General features: G+C 37.5%; 1 protein-coding gene across 1 annotated transcript in view; it reads right to left on the minus strand.

Annotated features, from left to right (window-relative positions):
• Positions 1-365: 365 nt before the first annotated feature.
• The window catches only part of Ca1 (carbonic anhydrase 1), a 37,645-nt gene continuing 12,860 nt past the window's right edge, over positions 366-25,150 (minus strand). Inside the window, exons 2-8 of the mRNA XM_050161775.1 lie at positions 7,983-8,042; positions 7,359-7,556; positions 5,863-5,981; positions 3,571-3,666; positions 3,377-3,439; positions 1,529-1,684; positions 366-753 (exon numbers count right to left, since the gene is read on the minus strand). Coding sequence (XP_050017732.1) covers positions 637-753; positions 1,529-1,684; positions 3,377-3,439; positions 3,571-3,666; positions 5,863-5,981; positions 7,359-7,556; positions 7,983-8,019 — 786 coding nt within the window. The 5' untranslated portion in view covers positions 8,020-8,042 and the 3' untranslated portion in view covers positions 366-636. The remainder of the gene's footprint in view (positions 754-1,528; positions 1,685-3,376; positions 3,440-3,570; positions 3,667-5,862; positions 5,982-7,358; positions 7,557-7,982; positions 8,043-25,150) is intronic.

Raw genomic sequence — 25,150 nt, forward strand, 5'->3', positions numbered from 1 at the left:
ACCCAGCTCCTTTCAGTTTTAAAACACAGACTATGCTTCAAACCCATCAATTATAATGATGGCAGAAAATCCCTGCCCTTGGTAAGTCACTTTTACATTGTAATCATAGGGCACACGAATGAAAGCAGTGCTTGTACTAGCATAAAAGCACTAAATCTAGAGGCTATCTTAAGTCAAGGGGATTATTCAGTGCGTCATTCTTGGCTTCTCTTAGGTTACATTTGAGATGAAAGACTCAAGTAAGCCCTTCAAGATTTAGGACTGTAAATGGAGGAGAAATCTAATGGTTTTAATAAAATGCACAATAGACAAGGAGAAGAGAGAAAGCCATTTTATTGGTTCAATTAAAATGGAGCGAGGAGAAAGGGAAATCCCTTAATTGTGATTTTGTTATGAAACATTCCACACAGAGACATTAGTCACAGTGCTTGTTTAGAGATTACAATCGGCAAGCTTATGGATTATCTGCATTAACACCAGGAATTAAAATGAATGGCTTTTAGCTTTATGGATCAAATTTGCAGGTATGCTGTCTTGCTAGCACAGGAATAACTTTGTTTCTTAACGTTGATTACTGTACTGGGTGATGTCTGCAGAGGGACAGGTTCCTGATGGAGGATTCCTCCTTGCTGGGTCTCAAAATGAGGCTGTCACTGTTCTGCCCTTCAGGGGCTGGGTTGGACGGTGGTTGCTCAGAATAGGAACATCTGCCTCTCCCTCTGCATTTGACAGAACACTGCGGAGCTGTGCCAGCTGTGGGGTGAAACATTTAAAGGATGAAAAGCTGTTAAAGTCCAAGAAAGCACTTTGTTTCCAGAGAAGTTAATGCATTGTTGCTTAGAAAGCAGTTAAAGACAGTGGTGGTTCTTTTGGTGGGCAGGAAGGAGGCTGCAGTAATGTCCCCGCTTCTGCACCAGGTATTAACTGAGGCACAGTTGACTCTGTCAGAACATCAGCTTGCACTTGGGAGCTTGTGCAATTGATTTGTCAGTTCAGCACCCCTTAATTTCTCACAGCATTTCCTTTTGGGAGTTGTTCAGATTAACTGGGTTTATCCATGCCAAGGGCCTATAGGAGTGCTTGGTGTACAATGCCTCTGCTCCACAAGCATCAGTAAATGGCAGGGCACAAGGCTGTGAGAAACACAAAACAGTTCAGGAAAGGAGCTCTTCCATCAAACAGCAGCAGCATCTTTAGAGACAATAAGCCAGAAGGTGCTTTAATCGATATTTTAATTTTAACTTTAGCTAGAAAAATTGGGACGATTTGACCAACTGTTAAGTTGGGCCACCTGAGAGCCATTGTGGAAGTTCCAAGGAGAATTCACTGTCTGTTCCTGACATTCGGAGAAGCCACCTAACAGGTTTTGACTTTTCTTTATGAAGAACAGCAGGAAATTGGAACCTCATAAGTCTATTCTCTACATAGAGTAAAAACAGTTATTGGAAGGACTTTATCTATCTATTTATTTGTTTGTTTAGAAAACACAGGGATCCTTCACTAGAAATAAATTCATTTTAATTGATACCTGCTCAGGGCTGGCAGTGATGGTCTCCTTGAGGATGAACCAGGTCACACTTTCATGAAGAGGAGGGTGAGTCAGAGAGCCAAAATAAGTCCAGTAATCCCGGGATGAAGGAAGGAGACAGGATGGGTCAAAATTTGTGAATGGGGCTCGTTTTCCCTGAGAACAAAAACAGTATATATTATGCTATAAAATGTATCAATCTATGCCCCTTTATATATTACCTAGAGATTTTAGGTGCATTTAATTTTGACTTTTCTTCTATACTTGTTTAATGTCTGATATGTTTGTGAATATGAACAAAACAATACAAATATGAACAATACATATAACATAAAAATACATTAAATCTTCCTCTTCATTGGAAGATGAAAAAATCTAAAAATTTTCTGTAATTTATAGTTACCAAAAGATACTTAATATTCATTAGGAAATATCTTAATTTCTTTGGATAAGGCTCTGTCCTGCTCTAGGGGCAAAGACATTCAGGACAAGCCCATCCGTTACATTTTATTCTTATTTATTCCCATAAGTATTCCTGATCAGTTATTACTTGTATAAAGAAAATTAACTGATATTTGTAAGGTAATTTTTATACAACCAGTTTTACCAGACTGTTTTTTTTTTAGTCAATCTAATTTTTTATTTGACTCCTTTAAATTTTCCAGGTAGATATATCATCGATACATGATAATTTTGTCTTTGTTTTCCCAATATTTAGCTTTATGTTTTGTTCTTTATTTGTTTAATAGTTAAAATTTTAATTATGCAAATTGTGATGGTGGTAGACACTGTACTATTCTAGTGACTGCACTAGAACAACGTCAGCTAGAGAAACTGATGATATGAATTTTCATGTTTAATCCGATAATATCTAATCAAAGATTAGTTTTAACACTATCCACATCTAGAGTGAACTCTACTTGGTCAAAAATATGACTTCATCAATAGTGCTGTTTCAAATGATCTGCTGTAATTTCAGAGTTATTTCGGCCATACTCCTAGGAAAGGCTGTGCTCTTCGCTGAGCCATCTAGCCAGTCCCTCTAGTAACATTTGGTGTTTCTGCCAGCTTTCTTTTACCAAAGCTGCCCAAATGATTCCTTTTTGTCATTGTTTATTCTATAGAGTAAATTCTTCATTTATTGATAAAAGTGTTTTGTATTCATCTGTAATTTTATTTCTTTTTTTTACTATTTTCTGCTTTTATCCTCACTATTTCCTTCTATTTTATTTTCATATATTTTTGATATCCCTGAGTAGAATTTAAAGAACATTCCATCTCACTTTATTATATGCTCATTCAAAGTTCTTTTCTGAACTCAGCATAAAACAAACTTATTTTTCATAAAATACAATTGTTCTACTCACTGTGAAAATAATGATAATTACTTTGACCTTTAAAATAAGGTCAAATAGTGTTAAGACAGTGGTGCTAAGAATGAATATTTCAGAAAATCCATTAAGAGTTTTAAGTTTAGTTCAGAATCATAGTTCTCAAATAGGGCTCTTCAGGCCCAAGTTTTCATGTTACTAAAGAATTCAAGATGTTCCTTCTCATGTGTGTGATTGGTTTTTAGCAGATCAAGAAGTATCTGATCAAAAAGTCACTTTTTTGATTGGTTTTATCAGATCAAAAAGTGTTCTACTAGGAACAAGCACCAGGAAAACAAAACAAAACCAACTCCTACATCAATTTCTCCAGGACAAGAAAGGTTTGTACGGCACCTTGTGTCTGCTTGGCTTCTACACCTGTCTTCCTGCTTCTCATTTCAAACAGGCAACTGGATGATTTATGTACTTCTGTGTGTTCTTGTTTTCAGAATTAAATTAACTTATTTAGCTTATTTACCTTAGTTTTAACTGAGTTTAGGGCATCGAGTACTTTCTGCAGGTTTGGGTTGGTTGGACCAACCTAGAGAATTAAAAAATAAAGAAGGTGTGAGTTGTATACTGATACTTATAAAATATTCTTTAGTCAAAATTTATTTTTTCAAGTAACATCAATAACTGGAGAGTGACAATTATGTAACTCCTATGACTCACCTTCACCAAGACACCAAGGATTGCTAGCCCATCCGCCTTTGAGATGGCTTCCGCAGCACTGGAGTACTTGGCTGAATTCCAGTGAACTATGTGAAGCTAGAAGGGGCCACATGTAAATAATTCATTATTAATATTGTTGCAAAGGAAAAGACAGAAGATGAATTACATCTTAATTTGTTATATTTAAGATATTTCATGGTGGTGGTAGACAAACTCCATGTGAACCCTCATCTTGTGGGCAACTAGCTTTAGGATAAAAGGTGAAATAATTTTCTCTTCCATGAGAGAACTTTGTAAGAAGGTCCTTGACTGCTTGGAAGTTTGGGCATATCAGTGCTTTTCCCAGGATCTCCTCAGTCAAATTCTGCAGTCTAAACTCTTGGTGAAATTTTAGGCTCACACATCTACGTGTGCCTGGATGTGTTTCTGATATTGTCTTTATATCTCCATATGACGTCTAACAGCCGTCTGAGGAGTCATATGGACAAGGAAAAGCTGAGTCCTCATATTACACCTGTCATTTTCTCCTCTTAGGAAAGGTAATGCTATTCTCCTAACCTCTCTATCAAAAACTACCACAGTTATAAAAAGAAAATCTCATGTTTTATACATTTATCAGCCTCTGTGCCTAGCAGAGTATACTTCTTCACTTGATCATAGCTTGGTTTTTTTTTTTTTTTTTTTTTTTTTGTATTAACTGCTAACTTCCTGGAATTTTCTTTGTCTCTATAGTAGTTAGGACTGAACTCAAATACCACACCTCAATGAGTAGATTACCCAATATAAATTGGCCACCTTAACTCAAATCTATTGTTTTCATGCATTTATCTGATCTCTTCTTTCTCTCTACCCCCTCTCTTTCCTTCTTAACTTGACTCACTTTTTAAAAAAAGCTTTTTATTTCCCTACAAAATGTAGATTCTTCTCAGCTACTTTAAAAACAAAAATCTAGTATACTATAACGACTCAATAAATAGTTGATAAGTAGAATAATTAGAACACTAATGTTGAGAGCAATCACTCCCCAGGCCTAGTTGAAGTGTCATCTCATTATCATTTATACTTCGCACTCATGGACAATTCTCTGTATGCACTCACACTGCCATTTAGTACTGTTTACTTAATTCCCACCATTGGCTCATGTTATCTCCTCTACAGAACTGCAGGTAATGTTACTGATCACTTATGATGTGGAAGCTGGCTTGAACATATAAGGTATGCTATAATACCTAACTATAGAAGAGAAGAGTCACATAGCCAATAAGGCTCAGCTTCGACTCCATGAAGGCCAAGGGAGGAGCTTGCACATGTCACACATTACCTATATCACCTGGTGTGTCCTCCACACAAGCTTTCAAGATGAATATTAAATAACATGTTGAACTTTGTGACTAGATGTTTCTCATCATTGGCTTAGATTATTTTTCTAAATTTATTTGAGTAAATATAATCCCTGATTTAGATGCCATGAATATTTACAAGTATCCTTCCTAAAGCCTGATATTTTACACTTCTATTCCACTTTAGTCCACCTTCAGTTTTGCAGAAGAGAAACTAGGAATAAGTTTTTATAGCCGTCTGAAACGCTGAAAGTTATTATTTAAAAATTATAAAATAATACAAGATATAGCTGTATTCAACCCCTAGCACCTAATTCTATCACAATACACTGTATATATTTTAAAACCTCTTCTGTGAGAAATTTTTCTTACATAGTTACTTCAATAGGTACCTCAGATACAGGCATAATGTAGTCATTGAATGATTATCTGATAAAAACAACAACAGAACTCAGTGGAATATAATAAAAAGCAGATATTGTAATTGTTTATCAAGAAGGCTAGTTAAATAAATTCTGATATTTATACAATGAAATACTGAGCAGTTATTTTTAAGAGATAGAATTAAACCCCTTCTGACTTGTAAAATAATGATAATACATTGGCAAGTGGGGAAAAGCAAGTTTCAAAATCATATGCATTATAGAGTTCATTTTAGCAAATTAAAACTAAAATGGAATCATAATTATGTACACACACCTCTCTCCTCCCCCTTCCACACTCCCCCAAGATGTTAAGATGTTTTTCATGAACTCTTACCTATAAGTTTGGGCATTTCTTTAGATAAATATCTAAAATATCCCTCTATTGCAATATATAGTGTGCCAGTGTTTGATTTTAATGGATTTATGCATCTGTCCTACAAAGACCAGCAAGCTCTCCTCATTGATGTCCTTCAGAGATGCTTTGGAGGCATGCTCAGGAGCTGTCTCTCATTAATATATCACATTACCTCTCCAGAATATTTGACTCCATCCACGGTATGCTCAGATCCATGGTCGTTGGAGTTGCCCCAGTGAAAATGGAACTGGATAAGCCGATAGGTATCAGAGAGAGGGCCCCCTTTCAGAACTAGAAGGAAAGAAAGGTACTTTCAGCCAGGTAATCTCTAGTTCATATTTAATATAAATCAATGCTACTTTATGTTGTGAGAAATTGTCAACATTTGATTTTCATTGTGTTTCCACTCCACATCCCCAAGGATGACACTCATATACAGTGTCTTCTTGATTATGAATATAGCTCATGAAATATTTACAAATTCCAGCAAAGAAACAAGTTTACCTATTTATGTTGCCAAGATAATATATTCCAAAGTGAATAAATTATATGATCACAGAGTTTTCTTTGATCTCCATTAATTTACAAGTTTACTTCTTCATTCAACCTTACTGTGTGGCTAGTAAGTACAATTTCTGTTAACTAAAAATTCACTGACACTTGTTTTTTAAAAACAATTATTGAAGATATAACAATGTAGTTTGACTAATTTGTTGAGACCCTATGGCCAGGGAGCAAGAGATACTGCTTGAGGGGCAAGATCACTTTTTTAAACGTTTTCTCTGAATGACAGTCCAGCCTGGTGAATCTGTCCAATCATATGATTACCTAAGCAAAAGACCCTCTAGACCTAACCTATTATTAATAAGGGGCACACCTCTAAGGTAGCTAACATTTAAAATTAGAATTTGGTGTGAAAGTAGGGCAAGAGTGACATTTCACATCACTAGAACTCTTATAGAACAATTCGTTAAGAGCTTATTCAATAAATACTGTTGAAAAGTTGACCATGTGGCAAGGAACATGCCAGATTCTCAGATATGATGGGAACTCATGCACACCTGACTCCTTATTAAGCTCATCCACTCTCATCCTGTTTAGAATATTTCCTTCATGGCTTCATGTTTATTGTGATTTTAGTACTAGACTCTTTTGGGACAAAAGTTGCCTCTTACAGAAATAATGATAAAGATCCTGGAATGGCCAGAATAGGAAAGGTGACTCAATAAGAAATAGAAGGATTGCAAGAAGAGCTGGGAGCTCTGCAAACCATCTTCCAGGAGGCCACAATGCCTCCCAGTCATTGCAATTGTAAGATAAGAAATACATGTCCAAAATACACAGGATGCTGTGCTGTTTCTGAAGCTACTCTGACTCTTGCCTGATCTTGAGACTGTTTTTCCTATTGAGTTGCCTTATTCATCCTCAATATGAGTGCCTTGGCATTTTTTTTTTTTTGGTATCCTCTTTTGTTTTGTTTACCTGTTGTCTCTTAGACCTGCTCTTTTCTGAAGGGAAGTGGAAAAGTATCTCTGCAGGAGAAGGAAAGAGTGAAGGGAGGCAAAACTGTGGTTGGAATGTATTATATGAGAGAAGAATCTGTTCTCAACAGAAAATACATTTAGTAGACTCTAAAGAAACAAGTATCAAAATTGTCTTTATGCTCACCAGATTGGTTACCACTGTCATCAAAAACTACTTGGAAGGAATGTCCCACGTTAACAATTTCTTTGGCAGTTGCAGGATTATAGGTGACACTGATAGGTTTCAGAGAGGTGTCATGTTTGACTTCACTGGTTTTGATATCAACTGGAGACTGGTTGTTTCCATTGGCAATGGGATACAGCTTGCTCCATTGGTCAGGGCCTATGGGAACAAACATGTCCACATAACTACAATTTTACAGAATGCTTCATTCCAAGTATCAGGACTTCAACTCTTAGCTTGTTAGATTATGATTTAGTCAGGTGTCTTAAATGGCATTCAGTATTTGAAAATGTACCTTTCATTACTATACTAATAAAGAGAATATTTGGCAATATCATCAATACAGGCCTAATTATGCTATCTATACAGTTATAGTATAGAAATAGTATTCTCATACCAAATATATTTTTGTAGATCTTTATGCCCAAAGGCCAACTACTAAAACTACATACAAGGATACTGTAATTATTCAAAAGTGCGTCAAGTCATTAATCTGTGACTATACAGTTAAGTTAAATGATTATTAAATTTAACAGAAGTGAGAATGAAGTGTTGTTTTGACAAAAGCAAAAGAAGTGCTCTTACCGTTTTTGGCATCATATCCCCAGTCTGCATTTGCCATGATCTCCTGTTTAGTTTTGGTTCCTGAAAAAAGAAATGATATGCAGAATAACCAACTGCTACTGTGACTGCAGCAGAGATCTTATGATACACCACGGGTTTTTATAGAAACTTGTCTGCCTATAATAGTCCACTATTTCATAATCTCTGCTTATCAGGAAGTATTATATCAAAATAAGTGGTATTGTAAAAATGTCTCTTGGGATTAAGTCAGCTCTAATTGTTTTATTGTAATATAAAAATTAAATATCAAAATCATAGATGTTATTAAACTAGTCTTGTTCTCCTATGCTTGTGGAAGACATGGCTGAATATTGACTGATGTTTATCAAATTTTCTAGAATAAAAAGTATTTTGTGCCCTTAGGATTTCTAGTGATGCCATAACTGGTTAACTAAACAATGTTAGCAACAGTAATTTAATAAGGAAATGAATGTGCATGATTATGAAATGAATGAGCATCATGATGTTAAGTTAGAATCAGGTAATAGAACCCATAGTTAATTATCTGTAACATAACATAATTCATTATGATACATTTTATAGAAACATAAATAAACTTTCTAGATGAATTCCAAAGAACGTGTCAATGTGAGACATTTTTCCTACATGAACTTTTAGGACAATAATAACCATTCAGGTTAGAAAAGGTCCTTTGTTCTGGAGACATGTTGAAATTCATAAGTGGGGATGATTTTATTAATATCAAAGCAGAATGTGGTATAATAGCTTTCCACCTAGAATAAAATATGACCTCTTTATAGTTCTCTGCAATTTATTATCTCTTTCATATTGTTTTATTTTATTATAGTACATATAAATTCTATAAAGTAAGAATTAGCATTTTGTAGCTGAGCGTGTTGAAGGAATTCATCACAACTCTCAAGATGTCTGAACCTCAGCCTTTATAGGTCAGTTGCCTCCTTCATTCCACCACTACATGTATTGCCCTGGGTGAAGTGTGGGTTAATGATAATTCTGCTTCTGGGTCCACAGTGCTCATAAGATCAGTCCGATTATACACCAATGTGAGAACTCACCTTGCTCACTCACTCACGCTATTTAGTAAAGAGAAGCAGCAGAAACTTTCCAGAGAGGCACAGAAAGCTGCCTGGGATGTGTCAAAATATGGATAAGCCCTTCTTTCAAAGTCTGTAAATATTGTTTGGAAGTAAAAACAAAACTGTAAACTTCTGCCATACTGAGTATCTTTCTTCCCTTTGCTGCAGAACTCTCTGCACTGCCATGAGCCATGAAGGAAGATGGACAACAGGCATGCTTACGTAGGTGCAACATTCATGCTGTTGCTCTTTACTGTATCCTTCCTCAGGAGGAAATTGGCCACAGCTGATAAATATAAACTTTAGCATGAGGATGCTTAAGTTCCCACCCTAGATCTTAATAAGCATTAGGAAGCACAGCTTGAAAGGGAACTTAATTTTATTTAAATAACATTTTTTAATCTGATGGTGCTCCATGGAATTTTCACATACAACATCATTTTAAAGAGCACATGTGCATTATAAAACATTAAATTCAGTTAATGGTCACATTACTTAGAGTTTATTTCATGACAACAGTACTCAATGTCCACTCTCTTCATTTAAAATAATACAATCCATCACCATTAACTATAGTTAACTTGCTCTACAATTCCCGTCTAACTGTAATTACTATGTTTGAGTCATCTCCTTAAATCTTACATTGAATTACTATATTAATCAATGCATTTGGAACAACATTCTTGCATCATTACATGATGATTCACTATAGGAAAGTCTTATATGGTATAGTAATACATTTAAAGTTTTAGAGGCAACTTCCTTGACTCCTACCTTCATGTTTATTTTATGACGTACTCAGGGCATATTCAAATATTCCCACAAAGAAAGAATTAGAGGGAGAGTTGTAAAATTTAATGAGGGTCCAACCCTAACATGGCTCTCACTTTTATTCAATATTTTCTTTTCATAAACGGACTCTCTCATTTTTATGTCTAAGCTAAAGGAATGGTGTTTAATGTTTTTATCCATTGTACTTTGACTCATAGATCTCTTCCACTATACTTCCTGAAGATTATAACATTTGCTTTGCTTTTACTCCTAAGAACATGCTCAATCTATACAGGCTTTGCTCTTCTAAACAGCTTATTTCCTAAAACCATCAAAGATATGAATGGAAAAAAGCTTTTTGCTTTAACTTATAAACTGTTTTGAAAGAAGCCATATACTCCTGAAACTTAATCATAAATCACCAATATTAATACAATCATTTCCACTTATGAATTTCAACATATCTCCAGAATGAAGGATCTTTTCTGACCTGAATTGTTATTACTGGCTGGTCCACTATCTGCTACTATGACAAAAGAAATACAAGAATTAAGTTACAAAATAAACAAAGTTTATTTGAGCTCATTGTTCTGGAGGTTTCAGGCCAAGATAGACTGCCCCCAGCTCGTTTGATCTGATAAGGTGTGTCATAGGTAGAGTGCATGGTAAGAGGCAGAAAAACAAGAGGCAGAGATCCAGTGGTCTTCAGCAATCCTCCTCTATGTTGTGCTCCCAACATATTTCCTGAAGCCAAACCTCTTAAGGATTTGTCCTACCTCTCAACAGGTGCCTCTCTGAGGACCAAACTTTGATACATGGACTTTGGGGGGTGTTCAATATCCAAACTAACAGACATAGTTTTGCCTAAAATGGCACATACATTTCCAAAATCAAGGGCTATTAAGTTTGACTTTAATCTCACAATGCTCCCTAAATTTCATGTCCTTGCAGAAATGATATTTTTGGTGCTGTTGTGACAAAATCAGCCTTTTTTCAGTGAATAATTTAGTCATAGAATATGGTATTACTAACCAGGACATTTCCACATTAAGATAGATAAAACTATGATAAGCCTATTTAAATGGTTTATCTGAATTTTATACATACCACTTCCACCATTTTGATCTTTCTATTCACTTACATTGAAGACATGTGGATAACTTTGTTCTTCTGGTGTCCATCTCAGTGCTTTGCTCCTGTGGACCTGCCTCCTGGAGCCAGAGCTTGCTAAGGATCATTATCACCTTCTCACATCTGACTTCCAAACCCTGCACTGTGTCTCTCCACTCCCAGCCTCTCTACTATACCATTCTAAATTATTTAGTTTATAACCTTGGTTACATTAGAAATTATTTTTGGTCACATCATGAAATTAGCAGATTCACTATAATTTCAGATTTTGGAGCAGGATTGGTTTCAGATCAATGATATTCACCTCATATATGAGCAAATGCTCGAAACACTTGAAAAACTCCAAAACTGTAAATCCTTTTCCCATTCCTTTCAGTCTGTCCTTCTTTTACTTGCTTAGCATCTGCAATAGTCTCTGAAAGAGTACCCCCGGAAGGATAAGACCTGGACCAGGTAGCTTTCCACCACCATGTTCTCTCCCTTTAATTTTTGGAAAAAATGGTGTTATATATTCATAAACAGAACATCTGAAAAGTTTCTTTAAGCTGCAGTTCTTTCGTTTTCATGAAGAACACTATGGGCAAGCTGCTCAGCAGGGCTGTCTGATCTAAACTCTATGGTGTGTGGAGAGTAGATGTGTGAGCACGTGAATGGGCTTTATAGAAGGTGAACTCATGACCACATTTGTACTGAGCAGAAAGAATCTTTCCCTCACACTTCTATTAATGGGATGGTGAAGTGACCAACTGCCTCTGTCAATCATTTCTGGGAGTGTGAAAACTTTGGTTCTTAGAAGTGTCAAATAGTTTGACACGTTGTGTGGCAAAATTTAACTGTTCAATTTTTATATAAATTTTTATTGTGCTAAATTGAAAAAAATCCAAGATTCTTAAGGCTACTATTGCTATGATTAGAGACATTGTTTAACTCCCCCTGCCACACTCATATGTCTTAGAACGTATTAATTTGAAGGCAAATTTTAAATCTGGCAATGAACTTTTAAAAATCAGTAACCAACTCAGCTCTACACAAATAATGACTTTAATTCACAGTTTCAGGGAATTCATAGTGTCTTGTAATTTGGCATGTTTGAAAAACTTTAAATTATAAACATATTTAGTTACTGTCTTGTTTACTAAAATAACCCAGCTGGAAAATCCTTCTGAGAATAGGAATGTATAAACATTTATTAAGATAATAGTCCATACTTCCGTCTTTGCTGATTGGAACACCCTCATATTTATCTTTAAAGCTGAGGAATATTATATATATATATATAACTATATATATATAACTATATATATATCCTTCTGTAACTGGTTAAGGAATGTCCTCCCCCCAACCAAATGATCTAAACAAGAAACATTTTCACATGAAAGCAAGGTATGTACAATACTTCATAAGCCATAAAATGAATTTAAACCCAAATGAGGGCTCGAGAACAGAGTTTGATTTTTAACTCCCAGGCAAATAGACAATTACATAAAGCAAGAGAATCGAAATGATTGCATGCGGCCTCAAATCCAAACAATTGCATAACAGATCTGCTCACCACAGCTTAAACTAAATACCACAAGTTAATCTAAAAGGAGATAAGTTTTCAAGTGTAAATATCAAGGAAGGTGAAGGACATTTTTATCAGTGATCTTGTGATAAAATCTTTCATGTACCTTTTTGAGGTTTCCATCTAAAATCATCTTGAAATTAAAAGAAAAAGTTCTGCTGTCTCCCATTGCCTTTATTAACTCCTAAACTCTGTTATTCTATCATAGTAGAATTCTAAAATACACTTGCAGTTAAATATGTCCTTTCTTAAATCACATGTTTCTTAATGCATTATTTACTGAAGACATGTTTTGGATTGACCTGGTAGTGATTAAAAGGTGCTCATGTGTGAGGCTTATTTTTCCATTACTTCTATGATATGATAGTATCTAGACTGGGTGATCAACAAATATCAAGTGTGTTTCCTAAGCATTGGTAGCCCCATTAGCTATAACCGGGAGCTATGGGAACTATCCCCTCATCTAATTTCCAAGAGTTATATTTAAGTGAAACAAGTTTCTGACCAAATTCCTGACTGTGCATATATTATTAACAGTACATAAGCATATATTATTAAATATGCATAATATATTATATTACAAATGTATTAATATGTTATTAACATGGAATACATACCACTCTTTGTGTATTTTTACATATGTTGTTTAAGTGAAGTTTTCACATATAGCAAAAGCTATAGACTATCTAACAAAACCCCCAACACCAGGCATTAAAAGCCCTCCTTTGAGTTGTTGGTCATAGTTGTCCATGATACTCTGAAAACATTCTAGGCAATAAATACTTGCCCTTGTTTGCCTCCCAGAGATGAAAGGCTAAGTTCCTATAGTTGAAGACACCAAGTGATTTGCACAAAGGACCCAGAGGATTCTGAGATGGATCTGACCTGAAAGCTCCTCAACTGAGCTTTCATGGTACCAGAAAGCTCCATGCAAGCTTCCAAAGGACTGAAGCAACCAACAGTTCTACTCAGTCTATACCCATGAACCACAGCAACAATCAACATGGCACAGAAACTCTAAGAGTGCAGTAGTGGCACACATACCTTAATGTTAACCAGCAGCTCTCTTATTGGATGTAAGGACAGCTCAAAAAAGGAAAATTGGGCCTGATATTGGAAACTTGGCAAACTACCTAGGGTTATTGAAGTCATAGATCTTGGAAGAGAACCTACAATCTCCACTTTAATAAATCAGCATAATCCCTAACTAGATTTTAAATATTTATCCTTATACCCAAAGTCATAAGTATGACTATCACCAGCCATGAAGAAAACTTCATTTTGAAACAGATGGAGGTCAATATAGAAGACCACAATGCTGTGAAGATTTATGAAGCCAGGCTGTTATATCTACAACACAACTCCTGCACCTAAGGGTCATGGATCATTTTGAAAGAGCAGGCAAAAGGACTGTAACAACCTGATGATCAGGAAGTTTTCTGTGAAACTGTCTCCTAGAGATGTCAGAGAAGTTACACCTATGAAGTCTCACTAAAGTGGCAACCTAAGCAAAACCTGACCAAGACAGTACCAACAGACATGCTAATTGTGGAAGGGGGAAAGCTGAGGAGGCCTCAAATCAAGACAAAACTACAGGTGGCTGAGGAATGTTGAGAGCTGGACAAACAGTCTTCCTCAGAGAAAACCCACCAACCAGTAATCCAATACCAAATTATAAGCCCTGCAAATATACATAAAACAACATGATTCAGACCAATCAGGTTATATCTATATATTTTGGAATACACTTGTATGCACATGTGCACACACACATACAAATAACAAAAACTAAAGAAGAAGGGGCCATGCATTTGAAAGAGAGTAAGGGGAGGATGCATAGAAGGGACTGGATGAGGAAAGGGAAGGGGGAGTAATGTAATTATATTATAATACTTAAAAATATTGTAAAAGTAAATGCAAAGTGACGAGCTACTTAAAGTTACTCCTTCCTCCACGTTCCTGTGATAGAATTTATTCTTGAGCTCTGATCCAGAAAAACACATTCTTACCTTTAAAAAGAACACAAATGGAATTATTACAGGTGCTTTTCAAAGAAGAAATATTTTCTTTTATGCAGTCCCATGAAAAGACACTTTGAGTCACTGTAGCTTTACTTGTATGACCTTATTTGCAATTTTCAGTATTCTGTGTGGTGAAAGACCAAGTATCTGTATTTTCATTTCAAAACGAAGGAAGAGTCCTTCATAGTTTGGGGGCTTGTCCTACTTGTCCAAAGTGGGCGATACACATCAGACGTAGAACCTCATCTTCAAACTATGTCAAGAATTCTTCACTATTATGAGTTAACTGAAAAAAAATTACCCAACAACAGCCTTTCTCCCATTACACTTATTTCATTATCATCAAAAAGTTCGTTTAAACTTAGTGATCCTAGAGAAGCTAAATAAGGAGAACCCAAAGAAAAACATATAGGCATCCTCCTGAATATTAACCCTCATCAGGCGATGAAAGGAGACAGAGACAGAGACCCACATTGGAGCACCGGACTGAAATCTCAAGGTCCAAATCAGGAGCAGAAGAAGAGAGAGCACGAGCAAGGAACTCAGGACCGCGAGGGGTGCACCCATACATTGAGACAATGGGGATGTTCTATTGGGATCTCACCAAGGCCAGCTGGCCTGGGTCTGAAAAAGCCTTGGATAAACCCGGACTCACTGAACATAGTGGACAAGGAGGACTACTGAGAACTCAAGAACAATGGCAATGGGTTTTTGATCCTACTGCAGGTACTGGCTTTGTGGGAGCCTAGGCAGTTTGGATGCTCACCTCACTAGACCTGGTTGGAGGTGGGTGGTCCTTGGACTTCCCACAGGGCAGGGAACCCTGATTGCTCTTTGGGCTGAGGAGGGAGGGGGACTTGATTGGGGGAGGGGGAGGGAAATGGGAGGCTGTGGTGGGGAAGAGACAGAAATCTTCAATAAATAAATAAATTAATAAAAAAGAAAACCACTAATAAAAAACACCTATAAATATAAAAAAAATAAACAAGGAGCTACCTTACAATGCTCATTGTACTTCCCTGGAGTATAGGGGACAGAGTTGATACCTTCTCTTGAGTTCTGCTTGGAGCTTGGTGTCCTTCATGGTGCTGTCTGTGATTGTGAATCACTCTCTTCCACAAAGAGACTGTAATTATGCACACAATGCACACATCCATAGCCAGTGTACACAGATCCAGAGAGCTGAGCTATTGCTTACTTTTCTACTGAGGTTCCCTAAGTGCTCACACATCCTATGCTTTTGTGTAGAAACCAAGCAATGCATGGCTTACACCACCAGATCCCAGTGTAGCTTGCGAGAACATTTCTCTACATTTCCACAGACATTTTCTCTATCTCTTGCAGGTCTAGATGTGAAGAACAGATACTTTACCTTCCGTTTCTTCATCAGGTAGGCAAAACACCATTGCATTTATATTTGAATCACTACAAAAGACATCAGGAAAGTTTTCTGTTCTCTTAGCAGAGGGCAAAGTAAACAAGTTTAAATGAGCGTACTTTTTTTTAGCCTGTCTTCATTAGGTAAAAGTTTATTTGAAGGAATTAATTTAGATGATAATGGTTATCTCTTGTGTTGAACTTCCCGTTTTTCTTTCTATTGTTTTTTGCAAGTTGTTCCAGGCAAAGGAACATATATAGCATAAATATTTTGCTTCAAAAGATATTTAAATACTGGTTTAAGGAATGCCATAGCTCTTGGAGCTTTCTTATGTGCTTGACTCCTCAGTGCAGAGTATATACAGTGTTTCCTTCTCTTTTTTTCCAGGGTCAAGTGTTCTGACTAGGCCATGTAAGCAAGCGTTCTCAAATGTGACTTATAGGCACGGACTTTCTGAACTCCAGGGTTCTGGGAAATGTATCAAAGGACAAGATCCCTGCTGCATCCCCTGTATTTGGCCTGTCCCAGAGTTCCTTAATGTGCAGTACTTTGAAATTGCAGTAATATCTGAGTTGGCAAAGTTCCACAGAACCTTTGTGCAACTTCGCAATGTTTACAAAAGCAGGGATGGATGCTGGCTAGTGCTTTCATTTTCCACCATCACCCAGGAGGCAGCCAGAACCAGTTTGGTGAGAAAGAACTCCAGGAAAAACACCTCTCAGGTTCACGTCAACATTTTAAAAATGGGCACCCATAGAACCCAAAAGAATCCTAAGAGCCCAAGTTGCTAAAATGTCATGTTCCAGTTAAGGCGAACCCTATAACAGGGGATCTCTTGGGACACAAAGGACTGGAGTGATTTGATCTGCAAGATAGATTCCTGGCTATGTTCTCCGTGCCTCCAGCTGGTGATCCCCAGGGGAGCTGCAGAGCCAGTGCTCACATGGACGTCCTTACAATGAGGTCTTTTGTTGTTCCTGTGCAGAGCTCTGAGAATTCTCATAAATTCCTCTGCAGAACAGGATAAGATTTGACTGTGTGGTTCCTCACAGATGGCACCAGCTGTAGCTGCTCTTTTCTATCTTATTTTTTGTTTTAAGAATTTTCTCTGTAGTTCTCACTCAGTTTCCAGTTGCCGATGCATGGGGTATTGTCAGCAGAGGCCAGTTGTTCCCTCCAAGGCAGCACTGACTAGTTAGATGAAATCACTCCTAGGCACAATCTGACTCAATCATTTATTCTAGTTAATAGAATGTTTTTAAAAGAATCATCATAATTTTATAGCCAGAGGCAAACATCACAATTTCAATGAATTACCCAGGGCTTAAAATGCAAGGGTAAAGTAACAAGGAAAAAAAGTGATCATTATTTAGCAGTAGCTAGATAGACTGAATTTGAAGGGAAGGGTGATAGTGTGTCTTTTATTAGATCAAATACTGACAGCAACATTCTGGCATGATGGACGTGCCTTCTGCATGAGATGACTATGACGTCCTCTCAAACTACAGTCCTGAGGCCACATGCCAAACATAATAGATGTGACCTTTCAGTACATGGCTGCTGGCATGGCACTGGTGTAATCCTAGATCACTCGTTTTTCCATTTGGATGTAGCTGAGACTGACAGGGCAAGTGTGAAGCCCAAAGTAACTGATTTATAGTCAGCTTTTAGACTGTTTCCTGCTTGCCTCTTCCAAAATAAGCTTGAAAATCTACTTCTCTTCACCACTTCTGTGGATAACCTGGAGACAAGAGTTGTGATATTCCTGATGCTTCTGCTAAGCTGATGTAACTTGGAGCATTTATCAGCACTGCTACCCAACGTTACAAGACTAAGCTGCAGCTTCTTCCTACAGAGGACATGGACAGCAGTGAGCAGACCAGCAAAGTTTGCCATGCTACAGATGGCAGCATGGCTGTGGGAACTGCCTCGAGCACTGCAGCTTTTAGGAGTTAATTTTATAATTCAGTTACATATTGTCATTGATGCTACCCAGGATGCCTGTCTGCAGAGATGTCCCCAAATCACTCAGCACAACACCTAGGACTGGGTGGAGAAAGCTTGTTTAGAACTCAATGGCCCATGTCTTCCTAGGGTAAGAACCTGGGACAAATGTTAGTGAAAATGGAGAGGGAGAGAACCATATTTGCTGTACTACATATTGTAAGCAAGAAAAATGCTTAAACCAGTGTAGGTCATATTTCAGGGATAGATATGTCTTTTCTTGAAACTGGCTCCAAGTTAACCTGAACACTGAACCCACACACTTATACTTGGTCTCATTTTTATTTTGGATTACCAGAGATTTCTGGACCTTAGCCCTGGTCCTTCAGCCATGACTCTGACCTTGCCTTTCATTGACTTATGTCACAGTTCTTACTGCTATATGGCTTAAGCCCTGCCAGTCTGCTGCTTGCCGGGTCAACCCATTTCTGAGGCCAGGACCCCTTATTCTTTGTGTTCCAGGACCTGTTACTAACTGTAGTTGAGTTCAGACAGCCGAGGCAACTGTTTGCACAGGACGCTGAATTTATGCCAAGGAAGGAAACTGTGCGCAGGAACCTAAGCCACAGGGGGAAGAAAGCAAGGCAACTTGTGCTAGGAACAGAGGGCATATTAAGTTCTCCAGTGGGTAAAAGCAAGCAAACAAACAAACAAAACAACAAAGCCTCAGGGATCTCTGATCTTTGGCTCTTAAAAGGCATGGTTCAGAGAAGGGGACTAGATCTGAGAGACAAATGGCTTCCAGCAGCTTTGCTTTGTGCTCGCTCACCTACACTTGCTCAGATTACACTAGTAATCTTAACAGGGAGCTAAGAGAGACAGAGGAATCTTTTTGTGTTCCAGGAAAACCATGTTTAAGGGGAAGTGATTCAGTAGCTTTTTCCAGTAACAAGACTGGACAGAAACTCATCTTCTGTAGTCACACCCAAATTTCACGTTTTAGTGAAAAAATCCATTCTAATTTCCAGAAAAGGTGCTAACATGGAAATGTTGAGATAATCTTCCATTCTTTAAAAAGCACCTGCTTCCCTCAACATGCACAGAATAAAAAAGAGCTAATTGCAGTAGAAGAAGAGGGAGGCAGTTTTAAGTCATTGAGAATAGATCCAAGTTGCCATTTGCAGAGACAATAGAGAAACTGATTGGAGAAACCAGAGAGATTTGGTTTCCAATCACATATTCAGTGATGAGGGAAGCAGGAGACAGGAACACTGCTGCTGCATTGCTGAGGAACACTCTAAAACTGTTTCCCTGACTAGCATGAAGAGAGAAAATGAGCATTCTGAGTAGAAGGCATGCAGTGAATCATGGCATCATGACCTGACCCTGTAGTCACGGACACTGACACCCACTCCAGAAGAAGCTTCCCTCTGACTGAAGTACCAGATAAGTCATCAGAAGAAAAAAAAAAAAGGCCAATTTGCAGATGACCGAACACATTTTGTGTGCCTATTTCTTTGTAGAGGTTTAAATTTCTGTACTTTAAAAAATATGTGTGAAGCTGGTTGAACTGCTTAAGAGCCCTGGTTGTTCTATCAGCCGACCCAAATTCACTTCGCCACCGCATGTCCAGTAGCTCATAACTACCTGTAGCTCCTGTTCTAGGGAATCTGATAGTCTCTTCTAGCACCTAAAGGCAGATGCATTCATGTCCTCATACCTATACAGCCCCAAACACACATAACTAAAAATAAAATAAGTCTTTAAAATAAACAAAAAATACATAATCTGGACTGGTAAGTTGGGTCAAGGGTAATGACACTTGCTGCTAAACGTGATGATCCTAGTGTAACCCACAAGGCCCCACATGGTGAAAGGAGAGAAAGTTGTCATCTGGCCTTCACTTTTGCATCATGGTGAACACGCATGCACACGAGTGTATACAGACACACACACATTCAATTTTAAAACAAAAATCAAAAGTACATGTTTTCAATTTAAGCAATAATAAAACACACCTTATTTTTCATTGTAGCTTAAAATTAAACATATAGTCTGAACCTAGGCATTTATATCAATGGCAATTGTGATAAATTTCCTTTTCTGGTATGAAGGATCAAGAGTGTCAGCATGCAGTGGCTTCTTGTAACGCATTATGCTTCCAGCATTTGACACAATTCCCATGACAACATGTGTGTGAACCCACTATAGTGACAATCACTTCTAAGGGTGGGCAAGAAAAACTGATATTACATTTCAGGACTAGAGAGATAAGATTTGATTCCATAAAAAGGGACTAAGTCCAACTGTGTCTTTCCCCACAATTAGGAATTTTAAGACCACATTGAAAAATATCATACTTGTAAGAATAAAAGTTCTTTCTGAGTTAATCCACAGGATGAGTTGGCCTACAGAAAGATTCCTAACACCTTAATTTTTGTGCAAATAGAAACAAATGTTTTAACCTGATTGGACCTCAGTTTTGTTACTTGGAGGGATTTGTGATGAAGTCTAAAGGGCCTGGTGAAAATTCTTTTGAGTGCTGACCAGTCAGTTTTCTGGAGATGTTTAAGAAGTGTGTAGACAGTTTTCTGGAGTGTTTAGAAGTGTACACTTTATTGTACACTGATACAAGAAAGCAAGAGCAGCTTGTTGAATACTGTGGCAACTTCTCTGAAGGGAATATCAAGGCTGAAGAAGGCCAACAACTATAGGGGCAGAACAAAGAGGCAACTCACAGAAACAAACATGGGAGGACGTGGGGCTGGTGGAAGTGACCTGGCAGAAGAGAGATTTCCCTTCCTGGGACCCTCCTCCTTTATAACACCCCATGGCTAGCTCATTTCATCTTTCAGATTTTAGGTCCAATGAAATCCCTCCAAATATCTTATTGACCTCATTGTCTCTCCATTTTTTCTAGATATTCCCTATCTATTACTTCAATTTGTTTCTTCAGACCATCTTATGATTGTTAAAATAATCTAGATTTCTTTTTGCAACTTCTTTATTATGTGCTTTTCCTTTTGAAAAAGATTAAACTTTTATGTATTTTATCCACTTATATGGCTTTAAAAATAAAGAAACGAGATCATGTAAATATCTGTAGGGAGAAAAGAACATGGAACATTAAGCATGGTGAGGTGTTGTGGTTTGCGGTGGCCCCTCCTGAGTCCTGTCTCCTGGGATTTACTATACCGACTACTTCTGATGTTGACTCTGGGGTTGGCTAATGGGGCAGCAGCAAACCTTAGAAAAAGGAACCATGCGGGGAAACGTGCCCTGGTTCCATCTCTTCTCAATATGAAATACTGCTAGGATATCAAGCATCCCAGACATGTAGGTAAAGCTTAGAATCTTCCCTTCCTCCAAGATCTTCTACTTAAGTTTAGCTGTATAAGTAAGTCCAGTTAAAACCAGGGGAGTGATCCCCTCACCTTATAGAACAATGATAAAAACATTTTTTGCCACTTAAGGTGATGAGGTTTCAAGTGATGTAGTACTTGCAAAAGAACTGGAAAGGGGATAAGACAGAGAAGAGGGGAAAGTACAGAGTTCAGAGAAGTCAATCGGAACCTTGCCCATGCAAACTCATTTCATATTACACATGATGGGAAATGATTAACAGATTTAAAGGGAAAGTGTTCAGGATCAAAGAAGCCAGTTAGGAGACTGTGTTAGTTACTTGTTGCCCTGGACTAATGGAGGGAGAAGATTCCAGCACCAAGCTCTAGGATCAGGACTTTAATGACTTTAGAGAATCTCTAATGCCTTTTCTAGAAACATTCTTTTGGGAGCCTAAGCCTCCATTTTAAATTTTAATGGCTTCTGGTGACTTAACCCATGTCTGTACATGTTAGATAAGTGCTCTACAACTGGGATACATCTCCAGCCATCAAACCTTCACTTAGTAAACTGGATGCTATACTCGGGAGAAGAGCAGACCCCACACAATTTGAGAATAGGAGGCACATTCATCTCACTATGGGAAGAGACCGAATTGTCACCTAGGGCCGCAGATATAATCTCTGAATAAGTAATACAGTACAAATATACATGAGCCTTTAAAGGTCAGAAAGGTGAACTCAAGATGAACTGACATATATTCAAGGACTTAGAAATAAAAGGGTGACAAACTAATTTAGACTGCCTAATTGGGGAACAGGATATGACCAATGTAAGAGACTGGATTGAAAATATGTGAGAATGTTCATGAGATGGGACATACATAACATGAAATATGATATTATAGTCAAAAGAAGCAAATGAGAGGAAAGAAACATCTATTATTGGAACGCACCTTAGCCCCTTCTCCTATGATATATCCTACCACAAGAAATGTTACCTTCTGTGATAATCATAATCAAATATCCATTCCAAAAATGAGACCTCCCTAGTCTACTTTTTATACTTACTGTTTCTTGATTTTCTTTAAAGAAAAGATTAATGTATTTTCATTGTAGTTTATGGCTCTTTTTGTGTTTTAAGTTATCAACCAGTAGCAAAATGAAGAAAGGTATTGTGGCATAGTTGTATTGTTGAGTATAAACAGAATCATCTGTATCAACATAGAAAATCCACAAAATGTATTAAATAAGCAAAGAAAGTTACATTGGAGAAATGCATATTCTATAATACTAATTGCATGAAGTTTAAAAAATCTTAGCAATAAACAGACAGCTTATAGGTCCTTATTGTGCAGCAACCACACAAACAATGTACTTGAGCAATTAACCACCAAGTAAAGACTGCAATGACTGCCTTTATATGAAGAAAAATGGAAAGAATATGGAAGATTCTTGCAGACTTTACCCTAGCTGGGAATGACACCCCCCATGGCAATTATAGACCACAACTGAAAGAAAGTCCACATGAAAGAGAAAGATTTCAAAGGCCTAACAAGAACATCAGTGGAGAGAACATGTCCAGTGTTCTCTCCGAGTACATGAACATTCTGAATGATTTTCAGAGACAGCTGAGTGAAGATCTGTGGGGCAGGGAGTGAGGATAATCTGGTTTACAGGCTGATGCTATCAATCAGTGACTTCACTGGGTAGGCATGGCCTAGGGAATTGAAGGAACATTTAAAAATAGAACAGTCTAGGTCAGCTAACTCATACTAAACATAAGATTCCATGAAATTAAAATGATCATAGTAGGACCTTTCTTATTTTACATGGTGGAGAAGATTGAGAAAAAGAAGATGCCAAGCCTAAACGTCAAAGAGAGGTTGTCATGGAGCTAGAATAGAAGAAGGAAAGGAAGCTGAAGAAAGAGACTGACTTTATTTAGTCATCTTATTTTCTTTATGTGTGTAAGAGTCTGATAGAAGCAGTTGCAATGGAATGTCACACACTTGTGTGACAGCCTGATGGATGGCAAGGTCTTTTCAGAGGCACATAGTCTGTTCATCATCTGAACTCCTTGGGATAGTCTGGGCACACATATACTTTGAAAACTGAGTTCTATCTGGTTACAACCTTTTTGTTGGTATGGTACATGATACACTAATGAGGAGACCAAATTCCTTGGAGGAACATGGAGAACGAATGCTGATATTTCATGCAGATTGTGTTTCCTCATATCATTTGGTGGAAAGAAATTAAGTAAGCAAACAGAAAGTATAAAGGTATGGGAAGCATCATTTGAGTCCTAATATTGTCAGTGGAGCTGGAGAGATGGCTCAGAGGTTAAGAGCATTGCCTGCTCTTCCAAAGGTCCTGAGTTCAATTCCCAGCAACCACATGGTGGCTCACAACCATCTGTAGAGGGGTCTGGTGCCCTCTTCTGGCCTTCAAGCATACACACAGACAGAATATTGTATACATAATAAATAAATAAATATTAAAAAATAAATAAATACTGTCATTCTTTTCCAGTTCTCTAAATCCTTCCTGAAAGATAAATCATGAGATTTTCATCCTTTTACTTCCATTCACCCTACTTATTTGACATATTCACTAACTTTTCCTATTTAATAGAAAATTAAGCTCAGATAGACCTTGCTCACGAGGTGATAAATTAATAAGCATATGTGAATATGAAATAGACAGTACTGATCTTTATTTATTAATCTACAAAGTAATCAAAATTGTTCTGTTCACTCAGCATTGCACTTCAACGCAATAAAAGTAGAAGATATCCAAGTTGTTACAACCAAGTGTAAAATGCAAGGTTTGGTTCCCATCCCCCTACATTTCCTCTCGATTTTACTTTTGTAAATGGAATTCATACCATTCTTCTTTCTTGAAAAAGAAATCTCATTTCTTTTTGAAGATTTTGTTTCACAAAACCTACATATCTAAGAGCCAGCAAGCTTAGTGGCTTAAACCCATCTCCTTTCCATTACCTTCTACTTCTGCCATGTCCCTCCTGCAGATCCATTTGACTCTGGGTAGATGTTCAGGAAGAATATGTGTCATGCAGAAGATCATGGCATCTTCAGAAGAGACATATGTCTGTCTCAAAGGAAGATAAAACTTTCCACAGAAGGCTTTGTACAAGGGAAGTGCAAGGTGAGGTAGATTTCCGTAACCACTGTGATTGTGGTCCAAGGGGAGTTTTGTCCACGGAGAACAAACAGATAATGACAGAAACTGGTTATGGTTCATGGTTGGTGGCATCCAATGATGATGACCTCTCTGAATTAAAGAAGGCAAGTCTGGGCATTCAGAATAACTTGTGACTATCAAGCAATGAGCTCACAACAAAAGAAAATAAGGGAAAATAGGTAAGAGACAACATATAAACCATGTTGAAGGATCAATGAAACTTCGTGGGGGTTCTGGTTCTTCCCTTCTTCTGTACCCACACTGAACGTGCTGCTTCTTCGGCTATCATCACCGTGGTGTTTGTGTGGGTCCCACAGTACCTCTCCCTGTGCAGGAAATCTATGGCTGTATAGCCAGAAGGTCTTGGCAAATCATACAGAAATAAGGGAGTAACATATTACTAAAATTTCAGTGGTGTTAAAAGAACACAAAATCCTTCTCTTGACATTTCTGGAAATCACAGGTCTGAAATGCATCTTAACAGGCCCAGCTCCATATGATGGTAGGGCTGTATTATTTCAAAGGCCCTAAACAGGAATGCTTTTTTTTTTTTTTGGCTTTTAGAAGTTGTCTGCATTTTACTACTCCAGATTCAAATCCAGCAGCATAGAATCTTCTCTCTCTCTACTCTTTACCTTCTTATAAAGAATCTTCTTACCCTGGGGACCTTAAATTTAACTACATTATAAAGTTCCATCCCCCATGAAAGTTATC

Source organism: Alexandromys fortis, unplaced genomic scaffold (assembly GCF_014885135.2).
Source record: "Alexandromys fortis isolate MF-2015 unplaced genomic scaffold, M_Fortis_MF-2015_v1.1 scaffold_74, whole genome shotgun sequence".
Classification (NCBI taxonomy): domain Eukaryota; kingdom Metazoa; phylum Chordata; class Mammalia; order Rodentia; family Cricetidae; genus Alexandromys; species Alexandromys fortis.